Below are 26,705 nucleotides of genomic sequence, written 5' to 3' on the forward strand. Positions count from 1 at the left end.
CTGCATCTCAGAAGGCTGTTGTCGATTCTTTTTTCATATAACATCACACAAAGTATTAGCATGATGACTTATATGATTTGCCTCACACCTTGGGGTTGGTGGTTATTTTCCTTTAATTGCTTAAGTATTAATTAAAATTATGGATTAATCCCAGTCTTGGTCCATCTTTGTGAAACATTTCTATATTTGGTAAGATGATTTGGTTATGAGTGAATATTTTTGTGTCAGACATATTTCTTCAGCACTTGTTCTATGGGAGAGAAATTCATAGCTACGACGTGACATAAATTCCTCATGCACGTTGTTACCAGCTTGATTCTGTATGCATGAATTTTTCATAAGTGGAAATCCTCTAGAGGAGGTGATCTCTGGTGGCTTTTCCTTCTGCAGGTATCTAGCTGGCTATCTTTGACAGACTAAATAGACCGTGTTTGAGGCTTTGCTGTCCCGCACAAGCTGTGCCAATGATGTTAAACCTGTGCCCACGTTGAGCCTAAAATACAAAGAAATATGCCCCTCTCATTATAAATAAATAAATAAATAGCTCACTATATTATGTTTTTTTGCCATTGCCATAATATGCTATTTATACAGATTGATAAAGATATGTTAATATCTAGGTATTTTTTGTAATTGATTTTGCTTCTATTTAGTGACATTTAAGCCATAGAGTAACAGCCATATTATTGCAGAGAGGATTTATTCAGGCTTGTCTGAGAGCTATTGTCATAATCCTTAGGAGGCGTCCGAGTGCTAGCAGTTGGTTTTGGTGTAGGCAGATGAATGAAACACACCACAAACCAAATAAAACCAGTAAAAATGGATCCTGTTTAAGTAAAATATTATTACAACTAGGAGGAAACAGGATGCCAGACTGATTTAAAGAATCACTCTTTACAAAGGTGGTAAGCAAAGCAAAGAAAAGTATCTCATAATGCACAACATGCTGAACCTTGAACTAGATTTGCTTCAAGTCTCGCATTTTCCATCCGTCTGGACCACCACTCACATTTTTAAAATTTCTTCCATTGTTGTTCTTCTATTCAGTTCCTGTTTATACACACCGGTTTAATGTGCTCCTATTAGTCACTCTATTTAAGTTATTCATTTTCACTCCTTAATCACCAAGCAGGATGCGTGGATTGTGGATCTTGTTTTGTTTTTGTTTAATCAATAAATACAGTGTTTACTTGCATCTGACTCTGGATTTGTGACATGAATACTGCATCTCCAATTCTGTTAAGTAAGAACAAGAATCTGAGGCTACTGAGCAATGGGCACATGCTCACCAAAACCAGTGAAAATTAGAAAGACATGGCCTGCTCATTTTCTAATCTTCAGCTGCCCAGTTTTATTCAAAGTCACTAAGAACCCATTTTGCCCATACTGATATTTATTGACTGAAGATCTAATTGATATAAAGCTCATGCTTATATTTCTCCAAAGCTTCATAGTGTACATGCATTCATTTATCACTGTGAAAGCATTAAGTAAATATTTGTGGTTAGACCCATAAAGTGTTAGCTCTAGGGGTAAAAGAGCTTGCAGACCTTCTGCAACTGATTTGGAGATTTTTGGATGAATGTTTCTTTTTAATCTTTATAAGGATTTAATACAAGTTTCCCCAGATTTGACAGATTCAGACAGGAAAATAGCTGCACAGCAGTAATTGCTGTGAAATGTCTTTATCACTGCTTATTCAGCAGAAACGTATGCTTATTACATGGTGTAGATTGAATTTGACTTCACATAATATAATTGTTGACAAATTCAATTTCATAACTGTCATATCAACCCTGCTCAACAATCATATGCTTACTATATTTAGGTGATATGTATTTTAGCTACAGTAAAGAATTTAGCTTTGTTATTCATTCACACACATGGGTATGTTATTTATATTAAGAAATTATTTATATTACTGTATTTAATCAGCAGTTATTATTTGTTATCCTCTTAGAAACTACATATATATTTTTAAATGGTTAAGATTCTGCTGGTAGTATGAATGTAATTGTATTTGGCTAAATGGAAGTATGAGAAATGTTTGGAACCTTAAATGAGATTTATAATAACACGAAATCTTTTTAATTGCTACAAAAAAAAAGAAAAGATGAGAAGGAAAACCATCCATCCATCATCTTATTGCTGCCGTTCCTCATGTTCAGCAACTATGCAGAGTTAAAGCACAGAGATACAGAGAATGGGGTAGCAGAACAGATAAGGACTTGATAAAAAAGAAAGAAGAAGGCATGAAAGAGAAGGAGGAGAAATATCTAAGGCAGGGTTTGGCTGACGATGACACTTTGTGGCAGAAAAAGAGACAGAAAGATAACTGGGTGTCATGAAGCACATTAGTCAGGGTGTGGAGCAGACTGACATTAAGAAGGCAATCTATTTGGAGGGAGAAAGCAGATATGGCACCTCTCTCCATATTAGTAATAAAAAAGACTAAAACAGTGTGTCTGGAATTATACAAAAATCTTATTTTTTAATGCCCAAAATTTGTAGCATTCAGGTCTAAAATATATAAGGCTGAAAATTGTAATTGTAGTCTTTATAAATGATTATATCTAATATTTTATATATATATTTTTTTAAAACAGAGATGATGACACTACGCAGGAAAGGGTTACATTATAGCCTTTAATGGTAAGGTAAAGATTTGGTCCATTTACTAAATTAGAAAAATATCTATACACTGATGTGATATATATATAAGGACACTTTAAAAATCACACCAATATGTGTTTTTTTTAATCCCATTCCAGATGTTGTCTTCCCTTAGTTGTTATGAAAACAAAATAATCTTCTGGGAAGCTTTCCACTAGATTTTGGAGCATGGCTGTAATGATTTGCTCATTTACCTTAGTGAGGTCAGGCACTGATGTCAGGTGGGGAGGCCTGAGGTGTAGTCGGTTGTGTCAGGTGTGTGCTTTATCTCTTTATTTGAATATATTGTGTCCTAGTAAGGTAGAATTTTTGTGTACTATCTGCTTAACTCGGTTTGTTCTAGAGTTGTGTGATTTGAACGTTGTTGTATTGTATAGCATTGTTATCCCATAGTGTTGGTCTTTGCTTAGTCATTCTCTCAGCTGATAAATCAAGAGAAGTTTCAGTCTCCCTTAAAATTGTGAATTGTGGGCATGGCTTACCTATTTAAATTGAAGGTTTGTAAGTATCCCTAAAACCTCTAACATTTTCTAAATAAGTGTATAGTACTGTTTTGATCTATTTTACCAAACCATGTTTTAAATCTCACTTTTGGTTGACTGCAAATATGTGCCTCAAACCCATCTCTGTAGACATCTCTTACAGTCATAGGTGCTCTCGTCCACAGAGCAGAGGTCACATTTCCAGTAGCCTCATCTACCATCCTCTGTTGTCTGAGTCTCAAACAGTGGTGGTAGGTGAGCTCTGGAATTTCCAGTCTGCCATAAGGAAAGCATGAACCTGAGACATGAATATCCCCACAGAACACCACTACACCAGCTGCTCTATCCTCTGCCCATGCTTTTTCTCACTTACCACAAGAAAAGGGCAGAGGTGGTGGCACAGGTCTACTGTTGTCACTGAGATGGTGTTTCACACCTCTTCTCTTGTCTCAATAAATATCTCCTCTTTTGAATTTCATACCATTTCAGTTACCTATCCGATTAAAATATGGCATTGTTGTTTTCCCTAGGAGACTTCCTGGAAGAAATGGACACACTGCTCAGTTCTTTCCCTTTCGACAGCACCCCTCTGACAGTGCTTGGTGATTTGAACCTTCCCTCTGATAAGCTTTAATCTTCTTCCTCTCTGACTCTTCTGGAGTCATTCTTCCTGATGCTCAACAGCTGCCTTCCCACACACAAGGTAGGAAGTGACCTGGACCTGGATTTCACCCCTCCTTCCCCAGCTATAGACATGAATGCTACCCCACTTGACACCTCTGATCATCGCCTGGTATACTTCACCATCATTCTCCCTATTCTACCTCAAACCAACTTTCAGCATCTCTCTTACCCCAGCAGCCTTTGTCTTCCCTTCTTCTGTAGCTTCTGCCACTCTTTTATCCTGTCTCCTTTTTCTCATTACCATTGGACTCAGCCACAGACACTTTCCTCTCATCTCTTTCCTCAACCGTGGACCTTCTTTGCCATCTGTCCTCTAAACCCAATAAGTCTTCTTGTTTTTCTCCTTGCCTTTCATGTGTTGTACAGCAACTCGTTGCAGATCTTGCGTCTTACCGTATACTCTTAAGTTCTCTTCAGACCTGACTTCTGCCAAGACTTCCTTCTACAAGGAAAAGCTTTAAGCTTCTGGACAAGGCCCTTGTAAGCTCCACAACATCTTTTCTCTTCTCAACCCATCTGGCTCCAACTGCCTTATCCTCCCTGACTGCAGAAGACTTTGCTTATTTTTACCATGAGAAGATTGAAAAAATCTGCTGTACCTTCACTTCTGCTCTGACTACACCTACTTCTTCGTTGTCACATTTATCAACCGTAGCACCAGAAGAGATTTTACGAGAGATTTTTTAACTCATTTGGTCCAGACCATGAGTTTGGTCACACTATGCTCCAGACCATCTTGCAAGACCTTTTGCCATTCATCACTATGATTATTAAAGGATCCCTAACATCTGGTTATGTACCAACTACCTTCAAGAGAGCAAGGGTTATTCCCATCCTGTAGAAATCTGCTCTGGATCCACCAGTCATCTGTAACTACAGAATGGTATCACTTCTGTTGCTTCTATCAAAAATTCTTAAATGCATTGTCTATAATCAACAATATGTCTAACTATCACAGAACAACCTGCAAAATCCCAACCAGTCTGGCTTTAAAGCAGTACTTTCGACATTGACTGCACTCTTGGATGTCTCTGAGAAACTACATGTTGCTAGATCAGCCAAGCTGTCATCCATCCTCATCCTCTTCGACCTTTCAGCATACAGTATACCTTTCTTTGATACGGCCACCCTCAGGAGTCTTGGAATTTGCAGATCAGCATGGGAATGGTTTGCTTCCTACTTGGAAGGTCAGTCATATCAGATAACATGGAGTGACATCTGCTCCATGCAGACTCTCTACTGGTGTCTCACAGGGTTCAGTACATGGTCCTCTCCTTTTCTCCCTGTATACTCAGATACTACAGCTTCTATTCGGCTCTCAGCATGTCTGGCAGACATATTATTCATTCATCCCCAGGTCATGATCTTTCAATATCCCTGCACTGCAATATCTGATCTCACCTTCAGTCACTTCTCACAACCTTGGGGTAACCATGGACAATCAACTGTCCTTTTCCTCGCATGTTGCTAATGTGACACGCTCATGTCAGTTACTTCTCTACAACATTAGAATCATTCTGCCACTTTTGTCTACACAGTATGACAAATTCGATATGCAATTCCTGATTTACATGAAAATATAATCAACAAAAAAGGTTGTTAATTCTCAATATCAGTTCAATTATGAATGTGGCCTTTAAGATTCTTCTTATTTTTTATTCAAAAGAACATATTTTCTTTCATATCCACCCCACCTCCCACACACACACACACACACACACAGACACACAGACACACACACAAACAATAAAAAGGCTTTAACACGTGGCTGCTGAACAAATATTTCTCTATCCAACCTTGAATTGGTGGTTATTGATTTCCATCTTGTTTTATCTTTTTGGCTTGGAGAGATTCTTGTTTAGCTTTTTTCCACTCTCAAGTGAAAAGTTGATCGTTCAAGTTGGCTTAATCATAATGCTATCTGATCTCAGATATACTGACACCATCGGACACCATGATTAAGACCAAATATTCAATGGTTTAGTCAATTTATTAGATTTTTTCATTGGTTGAAAACTGGACTTTCACTAGTGTGGTTGATTTCAGAATTGTTCTCAAATAGTTTGTTTAACTGTATTGATGTGTACTGATTTGCTTGTATAATGCTGAATAATCTAAAATTGCTGTTACATAACTAGGAAGTAGACCAGATATGTCCATTGGCCGGCTGGCTAAGTGAGCTCACCATACAGTATGTCTGTGAAATGGACAGCATTCGATTATATTTTAGGTCCAATTTTAGGTCGCACCAATACCTCTTTGAAAAGCCCTTCATTATAAGAGAAATAAATGCAAATAAAATACACTGCTCAACATTTGAAGTGGATCACTAATGGATCCTATTAGGCATTAGGCCTAGTTGCATGGAAAGTGTTAAAATACACCTTACAATATAATTAGATACCTAAATCCAAAATTAACATTTCAAAGAATTTTGACTGTAGGTATATGATTAGAGTCATTACTCTAGTTAAGATTACTTACTAGATTTATCATGTGAATGCAGCTTTCAACAGCTTGTTGATAAGAGAGGTCAGCAGATTGCTTGCAGCTGCCAGGAAGGATATATTGACTCAATCACTCTTTACAACAACTTTGAGCAGAAATGCATCTCACCATACACAAAACATCATACATTGAGATGGATGGGGTGCAACAGCAGAATATGCATCGTTGTTTTCCCTAGGAGACATAGTATGCAATACACAGTATACATAAACCCTTCACCAATTTTTAGTGGATTTCTGAGCTCTGATTTTTTGTAGGAACATGTGACATTTTGTAAATATTGCATATTTCATCGTTGACAGTGCTGAGTAGAAGCTGTCATTATGCCACTGCTGCCGTTAAGATAGCTGTCATAAGTTTTCAGGCTTTACTTCAATCAAAAGGGAGTTGAGTGAGAGAGACAGAGAGCAGAAACCCAGCGCAAACATGAAAGAGATGCTTTTTTGTTCAAATGCAGGTTTGAGGTTTAATTAGTTAAAACTAAAAATTTCTCCGGTTCTTCTGAAATGAATTCCCTCAACAGCTATCACCATCCATTTCTGCCAGTCCGATTGTGCTGTCTCAAGTTTATGAGCTCTTGGATTTTCCATTATGGCTTCAAACTGACCTCCATGTATCCCTGTCTGGGTTTCATCTGTGAGCAGCTCAAATCCCAGAATGATGATGGGCAACGTGATGCCAGCAGACAGGAGTGTAATATCTGTGGGGAAATAATCACATCATTATTATTCCATGTCTTGCATTCAGACAGACACATTTGTGTTTATATGCATACTCTTTTCTATTCCTTCTGTCTTTTTCACCCGCTCTGTCTGTGCAAAATCAATTTAGAATGGAGCATCCGTCTTTTAAGCTGTTGTATATGAGAGAAAGTGATGCAATTCTCCACACAGTTCCTGCACACGCCGGGGATATGAGTCAGAGGACCTTGCAATTGGACACTTTGTAAACATGAGTTATATATTAATGTGCAATGGCTTTAATACATGATTTAATTTGTATGCCTTTTTTATTACTCTATTCCACTTGAAAATTAGGGTTGCCACACCTGTCCTTTCATAAATAGGACAATAATGACCATGCCAAGTTGTATGCTTTGCAAGTCTGCCAGCTTTCAAAATGTGATTGTGTGTATGTTATATTGAACAAGACAGCCTTTCTGCAACAATACGCAGTCAGAAGCAGGAGGACCTACAAAAATGTGGGTGTTGAGAGAATGGGTGTGTGTAAGAATGACAGAATGGAAAGTATTGAAATAGAGGGACAGTAAGGAAAAACCAAGACCTCAAGACCATTTTCCCCCTCAGAATATGAAAGTATAGTCGTATGCAAAAGTTTAGGAACCTCTGACAATTTCCAGGATTTTCATTTATAAATATTTGGGAGTTTGGATCCGGAATTTAATTTTGATCTATCAAATAACTGAAGGACACAGTGAAATTTCAGTAGTGAAATGAGGGTTATTGGATTGACAGAATATGTGCAATATGCATCAAAAAAAAAAAAATTTAGACAGGTGAATAAATTTGGGCACCCTAACAGAAAAATCACATCACATCAATATTTAGTAGAGCCTCCTTTAGCCGAAATGACAGACTAAAGACACTACTGTACCTATAGCCTGTAATGAGTGTCTGGATTCTGGATGAATGTATTTTGGACTATTCCTTCTTACAAAACATCTCCAGTTCAGTTAGGTTTGATGGTTGCTAAGCATGGATAGCCCGCTTCAAATCACCCCACAGATATTCAATGTTATTCAGGTCTGTGGACTGCGATGGCCATTCCAGAACATTGTACTTGTCCCTCTGCATAAATGCCCGAGTAGATTTTGAGCAGTGTTTTGGGTCGTCGTGTTGTTGAAATATCCAGCCCTGGCATAACTTCAACTTTGTGACTGATTCCTCAACATTCATAACACCCCTTGTTATGAACAAATAACTCAATCTTTGTTTAATCACTCCACAGCACCTTATACTGTACCAAAATGAAGCTGGCTTGTCCAAATGTGTGTTTGCATACCTCAAGCGACTGCGTTTGTGGCGTGTGTGCAGAAAAGGCTTCTTTTGCATCTCTCTCCCGTACAGTAACAGTATCTGCAGCAAGTTGATGTGTTAGGTCTTTGGAAGTGGTCTGTGGGCTGTTTTTGACCATTCTCACCATCCTTCGCCTTTGCCTCTCCAATATTTTACGTGGCCTGCCACAACTGGCCTTAACAAGAACTGTGCCTGTGGTCTTCCATTTCCAAACTATGTTCCTCACAGTGGACACTGACATCTTAAATCTCTGTGATAACTTTTTGTAGCCTTCCCCTAAACCATAATGTTGAACAATATTTGTTTTCAGGTCATTTGAGGGTTGTTTAGAGGCCTCCATGTTGCCACTCTTCATAGGAGAGTTAAAGAGAACAACTTGCAATTGGCCACCTTAAATACCTTTTCTCATGATTGGATGCACCTGTCTATGAAGTACAAGGCTTAATGAGCCACCAAAACAATTGTGGTTCATCAGGAGTTCATGAGACTGCGATGGAAAACCAATGTCACAGTAAATTCAATTTTAATTATATAATACTATATATAATTAAAATAGTATAATAGTATGTATATTTATTTTTTTATTTTATTGAGACAATAATACAAATTAATGCCTAAAACTTCAGATAAATCCACAACAACCATGACAACAAATGTTCCAGCATGGAAAACATCCCAAAAATAAAGCAAGCTGAATTTACAATTTATTTGTATGAATCCACATGAAAGCATTTTTCTAAAGCACACTTGGACACAGAACCAGTTGAATGTTTCCTGGAAGGTTTCATTGCTTAAAATGCTAGAAAAGACAGATAAGTTACAGTAAGTAAATGTTTGACTTCATGTTTGCTTGCGACAAATCGTGTGGGATTTTTGACAAAAAAAGGGAACCCTTGATTTAGAGGATAATCATTATGCAGAACAATTTGCATTAAATAAGCAAATAAATAATGTATAAACAAAAAGTTTCTGACTTAGATAAAGTGAGTGGGTGGGTATTAAATCACTCGCTTTATTTAGTTAAACAACCCCCTCACCCATTGTGCTTTATAATATAGCCTTGCGTATAAAGGTTTCTCATGTAGTAAAGCTAAGTTGGTGCCAAGCACCATGTTCTATAAATACTCTATCCTTCTGTGGATGCACATTATTCTGGGCTTTGCAAAATCATCATTACCAAACTTGGTAAATAATGATTCTAGCTGTAAAATTCTAAAACATCCTGAATCAAAAAATGGTCAACACACTGATGGGAATATCCCAGTCCTCTGCACTACCTGTCCAATTCTGATAATAATACACAATTCTCTTACATAAGAACATTGCCTTTGACAGACAAAATTCTAATTTGAAGTAGTTTTGGAAGCTTTAATCTCCTGTTCTCTGTTAGTATGCAATTTAGGCTGTAACACTGCACTCATCATCACTCCACTGCTCCACTAATGTGGCGTAGTTCAGCAGGAGCTGGAGCCCCCAGCTATCGCATCAGAAAAAAGTAGACAAAAGATTTGGTTTCCTTCTCACTTTCCTTTCATTATATCTCCCTATGTGCCGGCAGCATCCTAGAGAAGCCACTACTGAGTGCTGAGGTGAAGGAGGGAGAGATTCTGCCTCCCACCATTCAGAAGCTGATGAAAGGATACAACAAGTACCTGAGGCCTTTCTTTGACAGTAAGCAAAGTCTGTATTCATACACACAAAAGCGCACAAACACACACACACACACACACACACACACACACACACACGCACACACACACACACACACGCACGCACACACACACACACACACACACACACACACACACACACACACACACACACACACACACACACACACACAGAGAGAGAGAGAGAGAGAAACAAATTCAATCAAAGACTTTTACAAAATATTTTTGTTTCGATTGACACATGAAAAACCCTACATTGATAACACACAAACCTCAGATAAATTTAGTACAGTAAATTCCATACTGCATCTATTTCTTACCCTCTGCTCTCATTTGTCAGTCAGTTGTATTTTTGTGTATCTCTTCAAAAAGAATCTTTCATTATCTCTTCACCATGGCACCATCCTGTGCCTGCTCAACTGCTAGCCAGTCTTCTCCTACCCACAAAAATAACATCCAACTCTACCGCTTTCGATCATGTTGAATTCTGCAGCCGCCTCATGAGAGTGTGTCTTTATTCCATGTGAAACCGAGAAATTCAGCTGTGATTGTTAGAAGTAATTTTGTTTAATCTGTGCTATTAGCACTGTGGTTTTTTTTTGACTTTTATGTATTTCAAACTTTGTGTGAAAGTTTCTCAGTGAGTGGTAATGTTTATTCTGCCAGGAATAGTTATGAGTGCTCATTCATCATCAAAATGATATTTGTTGGGAGCCATAAACATGCAAACATATTGCTTTGTCTCTCTTTTTTATTCCACATTTTTTTTTGGAGATGGTCCTGTCACTGTGGGGATGAGTTTGGACATTGCCAGCATTGACACAATATCAGAGATCAACATGGTAAGAATAAAAAAATGATTAATTAATCACCCTCAATACTGGATGTTTTTTTTTTTTTTTTTTTACTGTATTTGATATTGTTTTGAGCAAGGGAACACTTTGCTTCTGAGATTTTTAAAGAGTAAAAGGGAGTAAAATTAACTTAATCAAACAGGTGAATACTTTAGGAGTAGTGTTTGATGTAGGTTTTATTTTTTTTAATCAATACTTCTGGTAAAAGTCAGTGGCTTTTGTTATTTGCATTTGTTTCAGGTTAAAATGTAGAAAATCTGACAGTTGAATGGCAGCCCCAAAATTAAAAGGAGCTAGTGAGGGAATGCGTCTTAGACTATTTATTCATTATTAAGAAGCTTGCTCAAGTGTGAACAAGTCACAGTGCTAGTGATACACTAGTCTCAGCTTTATAAAACAATATTCAAACGTGCTCCAAATGGCCATTACTTTCAAACTCTACTAAGGAGACCCTTCTCACTTTGAAGGGTTCTCACTTTAAAGGGAATAAAGTCCTCTTCAAAGTCATCTTTGAAGGGAATATGGCACAATCATGATCACTTGATCTCTGCCTTTATAAATTCCACATATTGACAACTATGTACAGCATTTGGCAGACACAATTATCCATATAATTTATAAAAAGTGCTTTGTAGTTTCCATCAAATAACACCCTTATTCTAGGAATAGGCCTGGGTCTAGAAATATCAAGCTAAAACTCTAGTAAAAAAAAGAAGAAGAAAAAAAAAGTCAGTACAATGAATTAACACTGCAACTAAAATAGTACAAGTTGGGTCTCTCCGATGAGTGTGGAAGTGCTTGCTGCAGAGGAAGGTCATCAATGTTAGTTTGGAGTCAGTTGGTGGAACTCTATTCTTCATGGTACAAAGGCTTGATGCATGTCTAGTATGTATCTTGTTAATGACTTGATGTTTTTAAGAGAATTCCATTATGAGTCTGTTGCAAAGTTCCTCACAATAAAGTTGTGTCACTGATTCTCCTGTGTAGGACTACACTGCTACCATTTTCTTGCGGCAACGCTGGACAGACGAGAGGCTGGTGTTTGAAGGCAATAAGAGCTTGAGTCTGGATGGGCGTCTGGTGGAGCTGCTATGGGTTCCTGATACTTTTATTGTGGATTCCAAGAAATCCTTCCTGCATGATATCACAGTGGAGAACCGGCTGATCCGAATCTTTCCCAATGGGACTGTGCTTTATGCTCTTCGGTGAGTTGACCTAATTCCTCTCAGCACTAAAGGATGGAAGCGAACCAGACCTCCAACAGAGTATATATCAAATGATATATCTATGAAAGCAGAGGATTTCTCAATGCTTTTGGTTTAAATAAGCAAGTCTCATAATTGTAGATTTTTCCCATGCAAGAATTTGGAAATGAAAACCCACAAACCAAAGTATAAATGTCCAACCTTGAGAAAATGAACATGTTGATTGGTTTTGAAGAAATCTTGTGTACCATATCTTCATCAATATAATCAGAGCATGAACTGCTCCTGAAAAGTGGAATCATGTTTTATTAGCACTTCTGTTACACCAGCTTAGTCCAAAGTATAGCCTAGAGGCAGATGGACTACAGAACAAGAGATGGACAACAGACCACACTGCATTTCACTCCTAATAGCCAAGAATAGAAATGAAAGCCTACAGTGGGCACAAACTCACTTAAATAAGACAATTGAAGAACAAAACGCCAAAACATCACCTGGTCTTTATCCAATCTTTAGCTGCCTAATTTCAGTGAGTCTGTGTCAGTTAGAGCCCCCAGATACCTGTTTTTGGCTAAGAGGAGACAAAATTAATATGCCCATTAATATGCCCTTCTGCTGTGTAGCCCACCCACAAGGTTCAGCATGTTGTGCATTCTGAGATCCTTTTCTGCTTAACATGGCTGCAACGAGTGATCATTAGCGTAGTCTTCCAGTCAATGCATACTAGTCTGGTCATTCACCTCTGATCTCTTATCAACATGATGCTTCTGCCTGCAGAATTGTCACTCATTGTTCACTATTTTATGTAAACTCTATGTGTAAACTATATGTACACTGTTATTTGAATATTATTTGACACTCTTGACCTATATGTGCATCATCATATGTACTGCCATTTAGTTGTTTTTATTTGTTTTCTCTTTTTTTATGTTTTTCCATAACTAAATAATTACATTTTAGAGTTAAGTCAGCATCTCTTAAAAGACAAGCGGTTCTAATTTATTTATCTAAAAGGATTTTTAATGGCGATCTAGCGTGTACATACAGTATGTGTGTTTAGAAAAAAAGATCAATTATATTCTCCCTCCGAATAAAGTGGTACTGATGATATATATTAATTTGAGAGCAGAAATAGTTTCAGGCAAACACAAACTAAGATGTCTTACTCTGACAAGTTGCTGAATATTTCAGAATTAATGATACATTCATTTTTCATGAGTTTTTGTGTATTTCTCCAGGATCACTACTACTGTGGCCTGCAATATGGACCTCACTAAATACCCCATGGATAAACAGACATGCACCCTACAACTTGAAAGCTGTAAGAGCAACTCTCTCTCTCTTTCATGCTCTCTCTCTCTGTCTCTCTCTCTCTCTCTCTCTCTCTCTCTCACTCACTCACTCACTCACTCACTCACTCACACACACACACACACACACACACACACACACACACACACACACACACACACACACACACACACACACACACACACACACACACACACACACACACACACACACACTCTTTTCCCAGGCATTAATGAGAGCGTTGCTGTGGCAACAAGCTATAAGCTGTTTTTTTATTCTTCAGCTCGTGCTTGTCGCATCAGCAACATACGGCAATATAATCTAGTTTGTATTTCGTAATGCCTGGCCTGGTTAAGAAAGTGAGTTTCCCTGCTAAATATTCATTTGCATATTTTTACTTAAAATACAAACATTACCAAACACCATGATCAACTCAAACCCAACACACATACAACCCCAAAAAAAAGTCAACTCTAATATTTACGTAAAAATATTTGTGGATTGGTACAGTATGAGACTGTTTCAGTTTTCTGCAGCCTGTGATAATGATACAAATTGCAATGACAGCATCTGAAGTTGTAGGACAGCATGTGATATGTGGCAGCAGCCTGTTTAGTCTATTTAGGTCGATATGGTTACTCCTGAAACCAGATTGCAAATTTTATCCTTTAAATCCTCCAAGCTTGTAAACCCTTTTGTTGTTGTAAACCTCTCATTCACATATGCCTGTACATCTGGGATTGGGCTTCTGTCATGGTTTCTGTCAAGCGTTATGTAAGCTGTAATCAGTGAAAGAACCAAAGAGACAGAAAGTGACAGTGAGAGAGAGGCAGATCAATCCTCCTGCATATTTAGTTCTTTCAGTATACTGTAACCAGCCTCCTCACCCACAGACACAAAGCACATGTGCACAAAAATGTACAGTGTTTTACTAAAATTACTCTCTATACATTAAGATTGCATTAAAGGATTTCTATATATGTTTTATATCAAATAAGAATAATACTATGATATTGCCATAAACTGTGAAATACCAATTTGGAATATTTCGTGGTGTAGAAACACAAGGATCATTAGTTGTGCAGAAATCAATATTTCTTATTTTACTACTTTGAATTACTGTTTGTATTGTTCACAACACACCAGTTACTTTAAATATGGAAATATTGTCTGTCCATAGTCTTGCATCAGAATGCACTGACATTTGGAAGCCTCTGAACTACTGATTTCTGGTAAAAAAAAAGAAAAAAAAAGTATCATGTTACATTTTACCTTTCCTTCCCACACCATCTGCTATCGTATAGAAAAAAGTTGACATAGAAGAATAATGCAGTGCATTGAATATTGCCTTAAAAGAGTAGCTAATCTTTAACCACGGTGATACAATGGGTTGCTTTTTAAGGTACAGTATGCATGTATTAAATAATCACCTATCAATTACCTATTCAAAAGCTTTTTCACTCAAAACTGACTTTAACCTATAAATGTGTAATAAATAAACATTTCAGTGGGTGCTGTGGGATGCAATACCGCACCGTTTACAAGACCAAAGTTCCTTATTGAGAGAATTTGTGTGAAAGTGCTGTGTTGCATGAGCTGAAGCAAGACTACAGTGATCACTCTTTATTACAGAGCTCCCTCTTGAGGAAATACATTGATAATGCTTTTAGTGATGTGCTACAATTCAATAGCACACAAAAGATTTCTGAATTCATCACTTGTGTACACTATAATAGTTTATGGCTGGATGTACATGCTATTAATATAACACATAAATAAGAATTGATCATGTATAATTCTGCACCAAAAGTAGCTTTATAGATGCTGCCACTTATTAAATTTTTTGGATCCATGTCTGATATGTCACAAATCCCATTCATTTTTTAGTGATCCTGCATAACCTGGATTTCTTTCTCTTTATCAGGGGGATATAACGTCAACGATGTGATGTTTTACTGGGCAAGAGGCAATGATTCGGTTAGTGGGTTGGACACTCTGCGTCTGGCCCAGTACACAGTAGAGGATCATTACACTTCTGCCTCAGAGGCTGTGTATGAGACAGGTACTGTACACATAAACACAACACAACACCACAACACAACACAAATAAACGTTGCCTATGTTCTAGCAGGAAATACTCTGTCTTTTGAGAGAAAGTACTTTTATGCCAATAATCATAAGAAAGAATCTTTGTAATCTTATAATTATCTCAAGAGGTTACAATATGGTGAAAACCTTTGCAGGTGTAATATTTGTCTAATGGTTAGATAGTTTGAGTTGAATCAAAATCAGATTTAAATCTGATTTGAATCAGATTTAAATCTGATTTTGAGTTGAATCAAATTTAAATTTGAATCAGATTTAAATTTGATTTGAATCAGATTTAAATTTGAGTTGAATCAGATTTATTTTCACAAAGAAGCTTCACCCCAGAGCCTACAGTGGTTCAACTAGGGATTTCCTAACACATGTAATAGCCTTGCATGAAAAGGCCATGAATGTCAAGCTATATTGTAAATTACATGACTGACGTATTGTTCTTTAAAAGACCTGTGATTGCTTATGGATTTGAGCTTTAGGAATAAAATATTATATGTCAATATTACTATGAGAATTTATTTTTTGAGTATATTTTAAATGAACGATGCAATATTATTTCCTCTCAGGTAATTATCCTAAACTTATATTCCACTTTGAGCTGAAGAGGAGCATTCTGTACTTCATCTTGGAAACCTACGTACCCTCCAGTCTGCTGGTTGTGCTCTCCTGGGTGTCCTTCTGGATCAGTCAGTCATCTGTGCCTGCTCGCATATGTATAGGTAAATTATCTACATCTATAACAGTCTTTACCAGTTCTGATAATGCAGTCAATCTGTATTTAATGGTACTGTACCATGGATATGTAAAATGCGGATGTATAATGGAGGATATACATGTGTTAAAGCATGATATTGTTAAAAAAATAACTGCTATTGTAATTTTCTTCATACCAGGTATAAGAGCACGGGGAGGTAAAATGAAGACACTTAACACAAACATGAGAAAATCAGGACTTATGAGAAATAAAAGTCAGGGAACACGAGAATCTAATGCTTGGACCTAACGAGCCAGATACACAATGGAGATCTTACTTAAACCATAGAACATACAGATACAATCAGTGACCACAGCAATGATGGGACATAGGCAGAGACTGATGAGCAATTAAATCAGAAGAAATATGAAAAAAATGCACATGCCCTGAATGATGCTTTTTATTAGTTGTCGAAGTTAGCAACATAATGTGTTGACCTAAGATCTACAGTAAATATCAAACTTTAAAAAAAAAAAACAGTGTCCTGGTTTAGGAATGGAGGAAGGGTGTCATTATAAACCCATGTGCAAAGCATTAGTATTATATAGTATATATAGAATATGTGTATTAGATCAAACAACAACAAAAAAGATAATAAAACACATCTCTGGTGTGTACTTCTTATAACAAGCCACGAAATGAAGCTCAGTAAGAGCTCTTATAAATTAGTAACAAATCTCGAGTACAAAAAAAATAATCTGAGTTTGTTTCAGATTGAAATCTAATTACATTTCACATTTTGAAAGCTATCCAGAGATTTTAGGAAATCTGCTCCACATAAAACATATTTTTTTGTGTTTATTTTTCAATGTTAAAGGAGTTACAACAGTGTTAACGATGACCACACTGATGATGGGTGCAAGGACGTCGCTACCCAACGCTAACTGCTTCATCAAGGCAATAGACGTGTATTTGGGAATTTGTTTCAGTTTTATCTTTGGAGCATTGATAGAGTACGCTGTTGCTCACTTCTGCACACTCCAGCTCCCACACTGCAACAGTGCGTTTACGGTGAGATCACAGGAATATTACATAATATTATATATTTACATTGCCTGTTATTACCACATTTTAAAAAAAATCACTATTTTAGAATATGTAAATTATTTTAATAAATAAAAACCTTTACCATGAAATAATTTGAGTGGTAAAATTGTTATGGCAGCAGTTATGGCCAATCCTTTAATGCTGATGTTCTCAGAATTTTTGTATCCAGGAAAATCTCACAAAATGTGTTCATTTTACAGCAATGGGGCAAATATGATATATTTAATAATACCATCATATTTATTTATTTTAGCCATTAAAGGTTTTGTATTTGTGCACATTAAGCTCACCAGCTATATTTATTTTAAATTTAGCTATATAGATTATTTATACATGTCAGGTTTTAAAGTCATGTCATTAAAAGTCAGATCAATAAGCTTTTTATCATCATTTCTACCATATATAGTGTGTACATAAATTAACTACCTAAATTACCTAAATTACATTACATTAATTAAATTACAAAAATTACATTTTTGGTTAAACCACCATTTCAAGCTATTTCTATTCAGTGTATATTTTGTTTTAAATTGCTAGCATTGCATTTTTAAGAGGACTTGATATTTACATAATTACAGTATGGTCATTGTATTGTCTCTCTTTCAATCTCTCTTTCTCCGTTTCAGCACATGCAGGACTGTGAAGAGGAGATCAACGGCATTGTCACCACCATTGCTAGTGATTCCAGCCGAGCAAAGCGCCGTAAAGACTCCCCAACCCCTGCTCCCACATCAACCCCTAGCGGAGAGCCTGATCTCATGGCCCAAACCCCATCTCATTCAGGACCTAGAACCCCAGAGGCCCTGGAGGACCCTCTTAACCGCTGCATCAGAAACCTCTCCCTCATACGAAAAGTTCTCCGCTCTGTGAACTGCTGTCATGTGGAGAATCCACATTACATAGACAACTACTCCCGTGTAACGTTTCCCCTCTCCTTTGTTGTAGTCAACTTGCTCTACTGGACTTACTACCTGTACTTTTAATATCTCTCAGAGTGTGTTGGTTGGAGTGAATACAGAAAAGAGTGCACCTCATGTCTGACTGAGCATGATGCGGTCTTAGTTTAAATCTGAGAGGAAGTAACAGTGTATGCATGACAGTCCGAATCAGAGTCTGTTTTTTTATTTTGCATATTAACCCTTTTGAGTATCGGGTTCGGTATTCTTTTACAGACAATGCTAAAGGCATAACATGCTAAAATGATGCAATAATATGTTAGAGAAGGCTGATTAAATATGAGACATTGAGGTGTCATTTGACTTCATCTGCAATGCAAAAGTGCCAACACTGCTAAGAAAACTGAATATAATAATATAATAGAGATAATAATTCATACTAATAAAAGACCACAAAACCCTAGCGTACGTCAGTGTATGATTCATCTCAATGGATTAATGGTAAAACATGCACTGGCTGAACTGATATTTAACTTCATCTGCAAAAATGTTTGGATCTATAAGCAACCAGCTGATCACAATCGCTTACTGTCTAAAACTGTTCCAAAATTAAAATGCATGACCGTCTTAAGTCAAAACAATTGCCACATGTTGCAAATAATAATAAACCATCAAAAACTGTAGTGAAACATTTACTGTTTATTAACTGACATTTTATTTTTGTAGATCTGGGCATCACTGTACAGACTTTAAAGATCTTTGCACTTTCATAACTTCATACAATTCAAACACACTGTCTGCTCAAAAGTGGAACTCAAAGGTCTCTTTCTATTTATCAAAAAGTTCTAATCTGTTAACCCAGAAATACAAAAAGTACTATTTTTAATAAAAGAATGACATTTCACAAACCACATTTTGCTTCTAAATTAAACTGATTTCAATTTTTCCGACTCCAATTCAGCAAGATTTCTAATTAATCCCATGATACCATTGAGTTACTATTGAGTAGCTCTGTCACACAGTACTGTATATTCACCTTCCCGTGTCCTGCACCAGCCTTTCAAAATCAACTAATTTCAGCCATACTACGTTTTCCCCCCACATCCATGTCTTTTCCCCTTGAGAGAATTTTTCTGTCAGGGGAATTTTATGTTATTTTTATATATATATATATATATATATATTGGTCTGACTACTGAAACAGCAAGGATTGCATATTTTTTCTAGTATTGCTGTAGCATGAGGTCAGAAAACACTACAGCTAACAAAACAGAAAGTGTTGGTGCAACTGTTAACGATTTATCTTCATATATATTAGCATCAATATTTTATAGTATTTCCTCATGTGTTACAAACATGTAATGCATTCCTTTCTTGTCACTGCATTATTGTGATTCCAGTGAAGGCCTTTGCTCTCTGAGTTAGTGAGCTGGTTGAATTGTCGGTTGGTGCTGCATTGTGCAGACAGAAGCTACTGGTCTTTTTTATTGCCTCAGTAAATTCTCCAGCCTGGGCTCCCTCCCCCTCTCACACATTATGAGGATTAACTCTCAGCACAAGCCAGTGTAAATGATTTTATATGATTTGCCAATAAAGTATTCATTATGTAGTCCCTTTTACAAGAAGGGAAAAGTGCCCAGATCACTTCTGGTTGCAGAGAAATGGTCCAAACAGGAGCTTGGGGACCACCATACTGTATCCTCTGTACCCTTGATAGGTGACTGGATTGCTTGGACAGTTAGAGTTAGGGACTCTTTATGTTAGTAAATCTCTTCCTTAGCAAGCTATGTAAGTTTAGCAAATAATCTTGGATTTGTGGCGTAGTGTGATCTACAACCCTGAGACTACTATAACATTTGATCTAAACAAATCAGATATACCTAATTAATGCACGGATCCTCTTCAGGGTGAAATTGGAAAAGAAAACCAACAAATGGCATCATTGTCAAACATTGTCAACAAACAAGTGTTTGATTTTCTAAATGGTATTAATATTATTTTACAGTTGGATCTCCCAGAACAGATGAATCTTTCTGCCCTAGCTACTCTCAAATGTAGCACACAACTGAGAAATTCATTTAGTCCAATTTTCAGCTTTATGAGCATGATGTTCCAAAAAATGGTCATATTGATTATATGAAATATAAAATGGGACGACTGACTAAAGATGTACAGTAGCAGGTGTTCATCATTTTACATTTACCTTCCTAGATGTGATATATTTTGTATTTGTCAGTGAAGGATTTTATCTCCTTCCTGGCTATACACAATACAAGGCAATACATATGTAGTGTTAGACCTCGTAATTTATGTTTATGAATATGATATGTAATTATAAATCTATCTATTTGTAAAAATTCAGAAAATGCTCTCTGCTGTAGGGCCTCTGTGTTTATATAATGTAAATAACAGTATGGAATATGGATTTATGCACCCATTGTAACATAAATCTTTATTACATGAAGCCTATTTAAAAAGGTTTTTAGCAGCAGCAGTATGCTGAATAACACATTTTAATCTGATTTATATTCAACAATTCTATAATTATGACTTCCTTTCAATTATCTTATGGGAAAAAAATGCAACTTACAGTATGCTTTACTTGTTGTTGACTTATGTCCGAAACGTAGCTCTTTATCTCAAAATAATGTTGAAAGTATTGAACGTGGGGGGCATGGTGGCTTCGTGTTTAAAATATTTTCCACAGAACTCTGGTGTTAGATGTTGTGGGGGTTTCCTTCAGGTTTTCCAGTTTCCTCCCCAGTCCAAAGACTTGCACTGTAGGTTTACTAGCATCTCTAACCTGTCTTTGTGTGATGTGGTACAGTAGCTGCGAGTGATAGACTCTCTGTAACTCTGTAACCCAGTGTACGATAAGCGCTAAAGTATGTAATGTATTTTCTTTAATGAGCGTTTTTCACTGGTTAATAGAAGCTCATCTCTGACCTTTCATTACATCTTTACTCACTGATGATAAGTTTAGATTAAAAAGGACTCATTATTTTTGCTATTCAAATAATTTTTGCATTATATATCTCAGTGTATCATATAGTTTTTTTGTACATGCTGCTGTTGCCAAAAATAAAGACCCCCCCCAACCTCCACCCCACCGCACCCAAACTGATGGAAGAGTAATTCCATAGAATTATATATGTATAATGTATAGCCTGACTTAGCTAAAGGACAATTCCATTTAGAGTTCAAAATCAAGGTTTTATCCTTGCAGATGGAACCTTTTTAATCAACATTCAGCAGAACCGCTGGAAATTTACTAGCAAAGCTGAAGTACTTTTTTAAATGTATTTTGATCTGTGATAAAACCTCAGTTCCTTTCCTTTTATTAAGGTATAAATTATAAATGTATCTATGAAGCACCACTTCACATGGCCATAACATTTACAGGATTTTGCCCACACTTTCATCCAGAGTGACTTGCATTTATCTCGTTTATTTAGTTGGGGGTTTAAGCCCTTCAGAGGGTTAAGCCGAAGTGGCAGCAGTAGTAGCTAGGTGGTCCTGGGATTTGAGCTCATTCTTCCAATCAGTACTCTAACATCCTAATCACTGAGCAACCACTTCCCATTGTTCCATCTCTAACTGATGTTATACAGCTGCAGCTGCATCCACGCTCATCACAGTGTATGTCACACTGGACGTGCCTTAAGGGGTGGAAATGTTAAGGCTCTAGTGCTGTACAGATGAAACTGTGCCACAGTTACAAAAAACTGCTTTTGACTTTATTAAAAGAGAACATGATGGTGTATGTTGTAATAGATAAGCTGTTATTATAAATCCTTTTCAATTACAGTAGTGAAATCTAGCTGGCTTGTTGTAGCAAATACTAACTGGAGCATCCAGGATTTAATTCTGTATTATAGTTACTAGAATCACATTGGAAGATCGTATTGATTTTCTTGCTATAAAGTTGTATTACCTTGTGCAAAATGGTCACTTATACAGGAGTCAGATCAGTGCCAGCTTATTCAGCAAGTAGCATGTGCATTTTGTTTAGTAAGAATCAGCGCAATCAGACCATAAAAGAACACAAATTTTTCTGTCTATTAAAGCTGCTTATCTGAAGAAATTTTTTTTAAATGTTTTATGTTTTCCTTCCTTCCTTTGTTTTATCTGGTTTTGATAAAACAGACTCAAATCAATTTTGGGACTCATAACATTGATTCAGTATGTTAGTAGATCTGACTATTCAAGTATATGCAGGGCTCCAGCCTTTTGAACTATCTACAGTAGCATTATACTACTAAAATGCTTTTGTGTTTTTCAGCATGACATGCCAGTTGAGCTTACAGTGTAGATGGAGTGTGCTGACATCAGGACGTCCTATTCTTAAACTGATGTAAAGCTTAAAAAAATGGATGTAAATATGTTGTTAAACTGCATGTTTACTTGATGTTTCTTGAAAAAGTTGAACTCAGAATAAAAAATACAAGTGTAATGTCCTCTTTATTTTTGGATAAAATATTTTTTGTCTCAGAGCATAAATATAAAGTCAACCATAATTTTTGAATTTTAAATCTATAGGAAAATAATCAACAATGCAGTGGTGTGAAAAACATGTTATACATTTATCTGGTTATAGATACGTCTAACAGTTGTTGTCTCACAAAAAGATTGCATAAGAGAAAATATATTACCAATTACATGCTTTTTAAATCTGTTTATGTTGGAGTATACATCATACAAGTCCTAGCCTAACTTGTTAAGATACAGTAGAAACAATAACCGACATTAACCTAAACCAGTGGATTTCTTCGGCAACAACAACTACTGCCAAGGCTGTGATATGACTTATAAACACTTACTGAACAAAACTTGAAGTCAGTGCTATGGTATAAAAGCAAATATAATAGTAGATGGAACAATTTCACCAACAATTCCTCCTTCTGTATGAGGACTATGAGTGGAAAACCGTTTTTCACACCACATGGTGCACTACAAATATCTTGTGATGCCGTATGCACTGGCTAATGTGTCCGCAGTCTTTCAGTCTTTCATGAATGAAATTATGATTTATATTGATGACATTCTTATATATTATAGCCATGACCCCCTATATAAACAACTTCCTGGAAACCATTCTACCAGCTTCAGGCATCATAGCCTCCATCAGGTGGGAACTCATGGAGGAGGTACAACATGTCCAAGTAAACAAGGAAGCCTCCTGGGGTGATTCCCAACAAAGCTGTATCTGTCCGAACACAAATTATGCATTGGGATCACACGACACTGAGTTCAGGACACCTGAGAATCCAACACATCTATGTCTTTTACAGCCTTTATAAAGGCCTGTGCAAAATCATGCTTGAACTGAACACAAGTGAATACGTCACGAAAACTTCCCCATAGTTTTCTGATAGCACTTCCCATGCCACGGCACTCCTGGTGTCACATTGCGGTGGACTTTCTTACAGATCTCCCAAGCTCTCATAGATATAACAACATTTTAGTGGTACTGTAAATGACTGATTCTCCAAGGCCTGTAAGCTGATTTCTCTAAATAGGTTCCCCACCACCATGGAAACTGCTCAGGAGCTAATGAGCCCTGTTTTTGAAACTATGGTATACCTGAGGGGGGCATGGTGGCTTAGTGGTTAGCACATTTGCCTCACACCTCCAGGGTTGGGGGTTCGATTCCCGCCTCCGCCTTGTGTGTGTGGCTTCTCTCCCCGTGCCTCGGGGGTTTAGTCCAGGTACTCCGGTTTCCTCCCCCGATCCAAAGACATGCACGGTAGGTTGATTGGCATCTCTGGAAAAAATTGTCCGTAGTGTGTGAGTGAATGAGTGTGTGTGTGTGCCCTGCGATGGGTTGGCACTCCGTCCAGGGTGTTAGTAGATCTGAGATAGGCACAGGCTCCCCGTGACCCGAGAAGTTCAGATAAGTGGTAGAAAATGAATGAATGAATGAATGAATGGTATACCTGAAGATTTAGAATAGGATCAAGAGGTCCAGTTTACATCCAGTGTGTGGTGGGCCTTCTGTGAGAGCCTGGGAATTATTATTAGCCTTACTTTCAGACTGCCAGGTAGACTGAACCAACCAGGAGGTGGGATGGTTCATTCAATCTTACTGCAGCCGGGAACAACAACGGTTTAGTGAGTTCTTAGTGTGAGCCGAATATGCACAAAACTTTCTCAACTATTCTTCCACAGGGCTCACACCTTTTCAATATATACTGGTTTTACTACAATATATACAATATATATACGTTTTAATACACCCATGGTTGGGTGAACCTTCTGATTTAGCTGATGACTGCTTTGATGACAGCAGATAACTCTGGGAGAGGGCCTATTTGAGGCTGCAGACAGCAATCCTACAGCACGAGATGCAGGTGAATCAACCTTCACACCCCATCCACAGTTTAGACCAGAACAGAAAGTATGGCTATTTACCCATAATATCAGACTCAAACTGAAATGCAAGAATCTCAGTACACACTCAAGATCCTTTCAAGATCATTTGCCAAATCAACCTAGTAATGTACCACTTACAGCTACTATCAGCTTCCTCCATTGAGTCTTGAATCAGATCCCCTCCACCTCTGGAGATTGATGGGGCCCCAGCGTACTTGTACAGTCTATTGTAGACTCAAGAAGGAGGAGAGCACATCTCCAATATCTAATAGACTGGGAAGGATATGGCCCAGAGGAGTGATGCTGAGTCTGTCATGATGATGTTTTGGATCTTCCCCATCAAGAAATTACACAGAGACCACTCTGAGTGCCCCGCTATGAGACCTTGCTGTAGAAGAAGACCAAGAGTTATTCCTAGGAGGGGGGGGGGGGGGGATTCTGTAACGATTCCACAGACAATACCCCTTTCTCTCCAACAGAGAGAGCCATCGCCTGGGTTTTAGTAACTCCAGATTTAGGAGCACTTCCAGGTTTTTAGGTATTTATACGGTGTTCTTGCTATTGCCAGCAAGACGTATTGCCTCAGCTCAAGCATACCAAGCTGTTACCTTGCTACTTTGGGTTAAAATCAGCCGTTGCCTGTTTTATGACCACATGCTGCTTGTTCTTTGTGCTTAATGGATTTTTTTTGCCCTGAGGACCGATTCTTATGTGTTTTTGAACTCTGCCTGTTTCACGGCTTTGTGTCTTATTTTTGTGTCTAACTCTTAATAAATCTGCATATGGATCCCACGTAATCCACAGCTGGCACCTCTGTACAGGAGAATTATGTGGCAGTACTACTGTGGGCATGTGAGCCATTTGTATAAACAGAATAATGCATAAAAAGGAAATTATATTAGCACAGAGTGAATGACTTCTGGAATGAGACAAAAACTACAGATATGATGACTATTTAAAGGGAAAAACGATCTGACTCCATTCTGCTGTGGGAACCATTTTGATGGCATGGTTTGGGTCCACTTGCGAAAAGTCACTGCAAATTTACATGTACAAATTTACATTTACATTTATGCCATGAATCTATGTTGAATTACAGGAGCCTTGAAGCATCTATAAATAAATATATCCTCACAATGCTTCATTAGGGCAGGGACTAAATGAGTCTAGGATATATACCAGATGTATAGTATAAAAAAATATAAGAAAAAAACATTCTTTTAAAAAAAAAGTTTTTAAAAGATAACCATTTCATTTCGTGTAGGCCTTGGTCTTTATTCAGCGTCTGAATACAGCAAGTCAACCTGCTGTTTGGACATGTAGGAGAAATTCATTCGAAAGCCTAGTTTTTCAAAAGCCTTTAGGCTCTTCACCCTTGGACACTGAGAGCTGGTGCGTCCAACCGAGCAGGGTTTGAGGATCAGAGGATTACGATTGTGATAATGCTTTAAGGTAGCTGAGTGCTTGTCTATTTTTTGCCTCCATAGGCAAGTATCAGTGTTTTAATCTGATACAGACAGCTAAAGGAAGACAGTGGAGGGTGTGTAGCAATGGGGAGGTGCCAAATTAATACAAAGTTATACTAATTTCTCAACTTTATTCTATGTTTCTTTAGTAACTGTTTTAAAACCTGCAATGTGCCGGATGTCCTAGATAAAGCAGTAACTTAAGATGAATAAAAGAAAATTAAGATTGATCCACTCATGGTTACATCAGTTCTTTTCTATCTTGTTTTTGTTCCTCAAGACTGAAATCTCAATCTGTGTCTGCAGGTTATGTAAAACTGCCTCTGGCTGCTATTTCTCTGATATGGATGTATATTTACCAGCAGTTTGGAAGGTCAAAGATATAAGCAAATTAAATTCAGAGTGTGGAGGATGTAGTTGCAGAACACAACAAGGACATGACCTTTACAACATAGCTCCTGCCTGTAAACTACTATATAGACCCAGAGATCATGTCTGTATATGTATAGAAAAAATGTGTAACCAACTCAGCATATACAAAATGGATATGACTCTTCATAGACACTTTTTACACAGCTCGGCTCAGTTCGGACAACCACGCAAACAAACAAACAAACAAACAAACAAACAAACAAACAAACAAACAA

The 26,705-nt window shown here is 37.3% G+C and overlaps 1 protein-coding gene across 2 annotated transcripts in view; it reads left to right on the forward strand.

Moving 5' to 3' along the window:
* Positions 1 to 18,903, forward strand: part of LOC113660982 (gamma-aminobutyric acid receptor subunit pi) — a 44,401-nt gene extending 25,498 nt beyond the window's left edge. The window contains exons 1-9 of one of the 2 annotated variants that reach the window (XM_027174858.2): positions 8,820 to 8,894; positions 9,942 to 10,054; positions 10,828 to 10,895; positions 11,895 to 12,112; positions 13,351 to 13,433; positions 15,348 to 15,485; positions 16,090 to 16,242; positions 17,095 to 17,288; positions 17,951 to 18,903. In XM_027174858.2, the coding sequence (XP_027030659.1) occupies positions 8,887 to 8,894; positions 9,942 to 10,054; positions 10,828 to 10,895; positions 11,895 to 12,112; positions 13,351 to 13,433; positions 15,348 to 15,485; positions 16,090 to 16,242; positions 17,095 to 17,288; positions 17,951 to 18,307 (1,332 nt within the window). In that variant the 5' untranslated portion in view covers positions 8,820 to 8,886 and the 3' untranslated portion in view covers positions 18,308 to 18,903. Of the gene's footprint in view, positions 1 to 8,819; positions 8,895 to 9,941; positions 10,055 to 10,827; positions 10,896 to 11,894; positions 12,113 to 13,350; positions 13,434 to 15,347; positions 15,486 to 16,089; positions 16,243 to 17,094; positions 17,289 to 17,950 lie in introns of those variants that run through there. The other variant, XM_027174857.2, reaches the window with a different exon arrangement.
* Positions 18,904 to 26,705: the final 7,802 nt, after the last annotated feature.

This window comes from Tachysurus fulvidraco, chromosome 4, assembly GCF_022655615.1.
Source record: "Tachysurus fulvidraco isolate hzauxx_2018 chromosome 4, HZAU_PFXX_2.0, whole genome shotgun sequence".
NCBI lineage: Eukaryota > Metazoa > Chordata > Actinopteri > Siluriformes > Bagridae > Tachysurus > Tachysurus fulvidraco.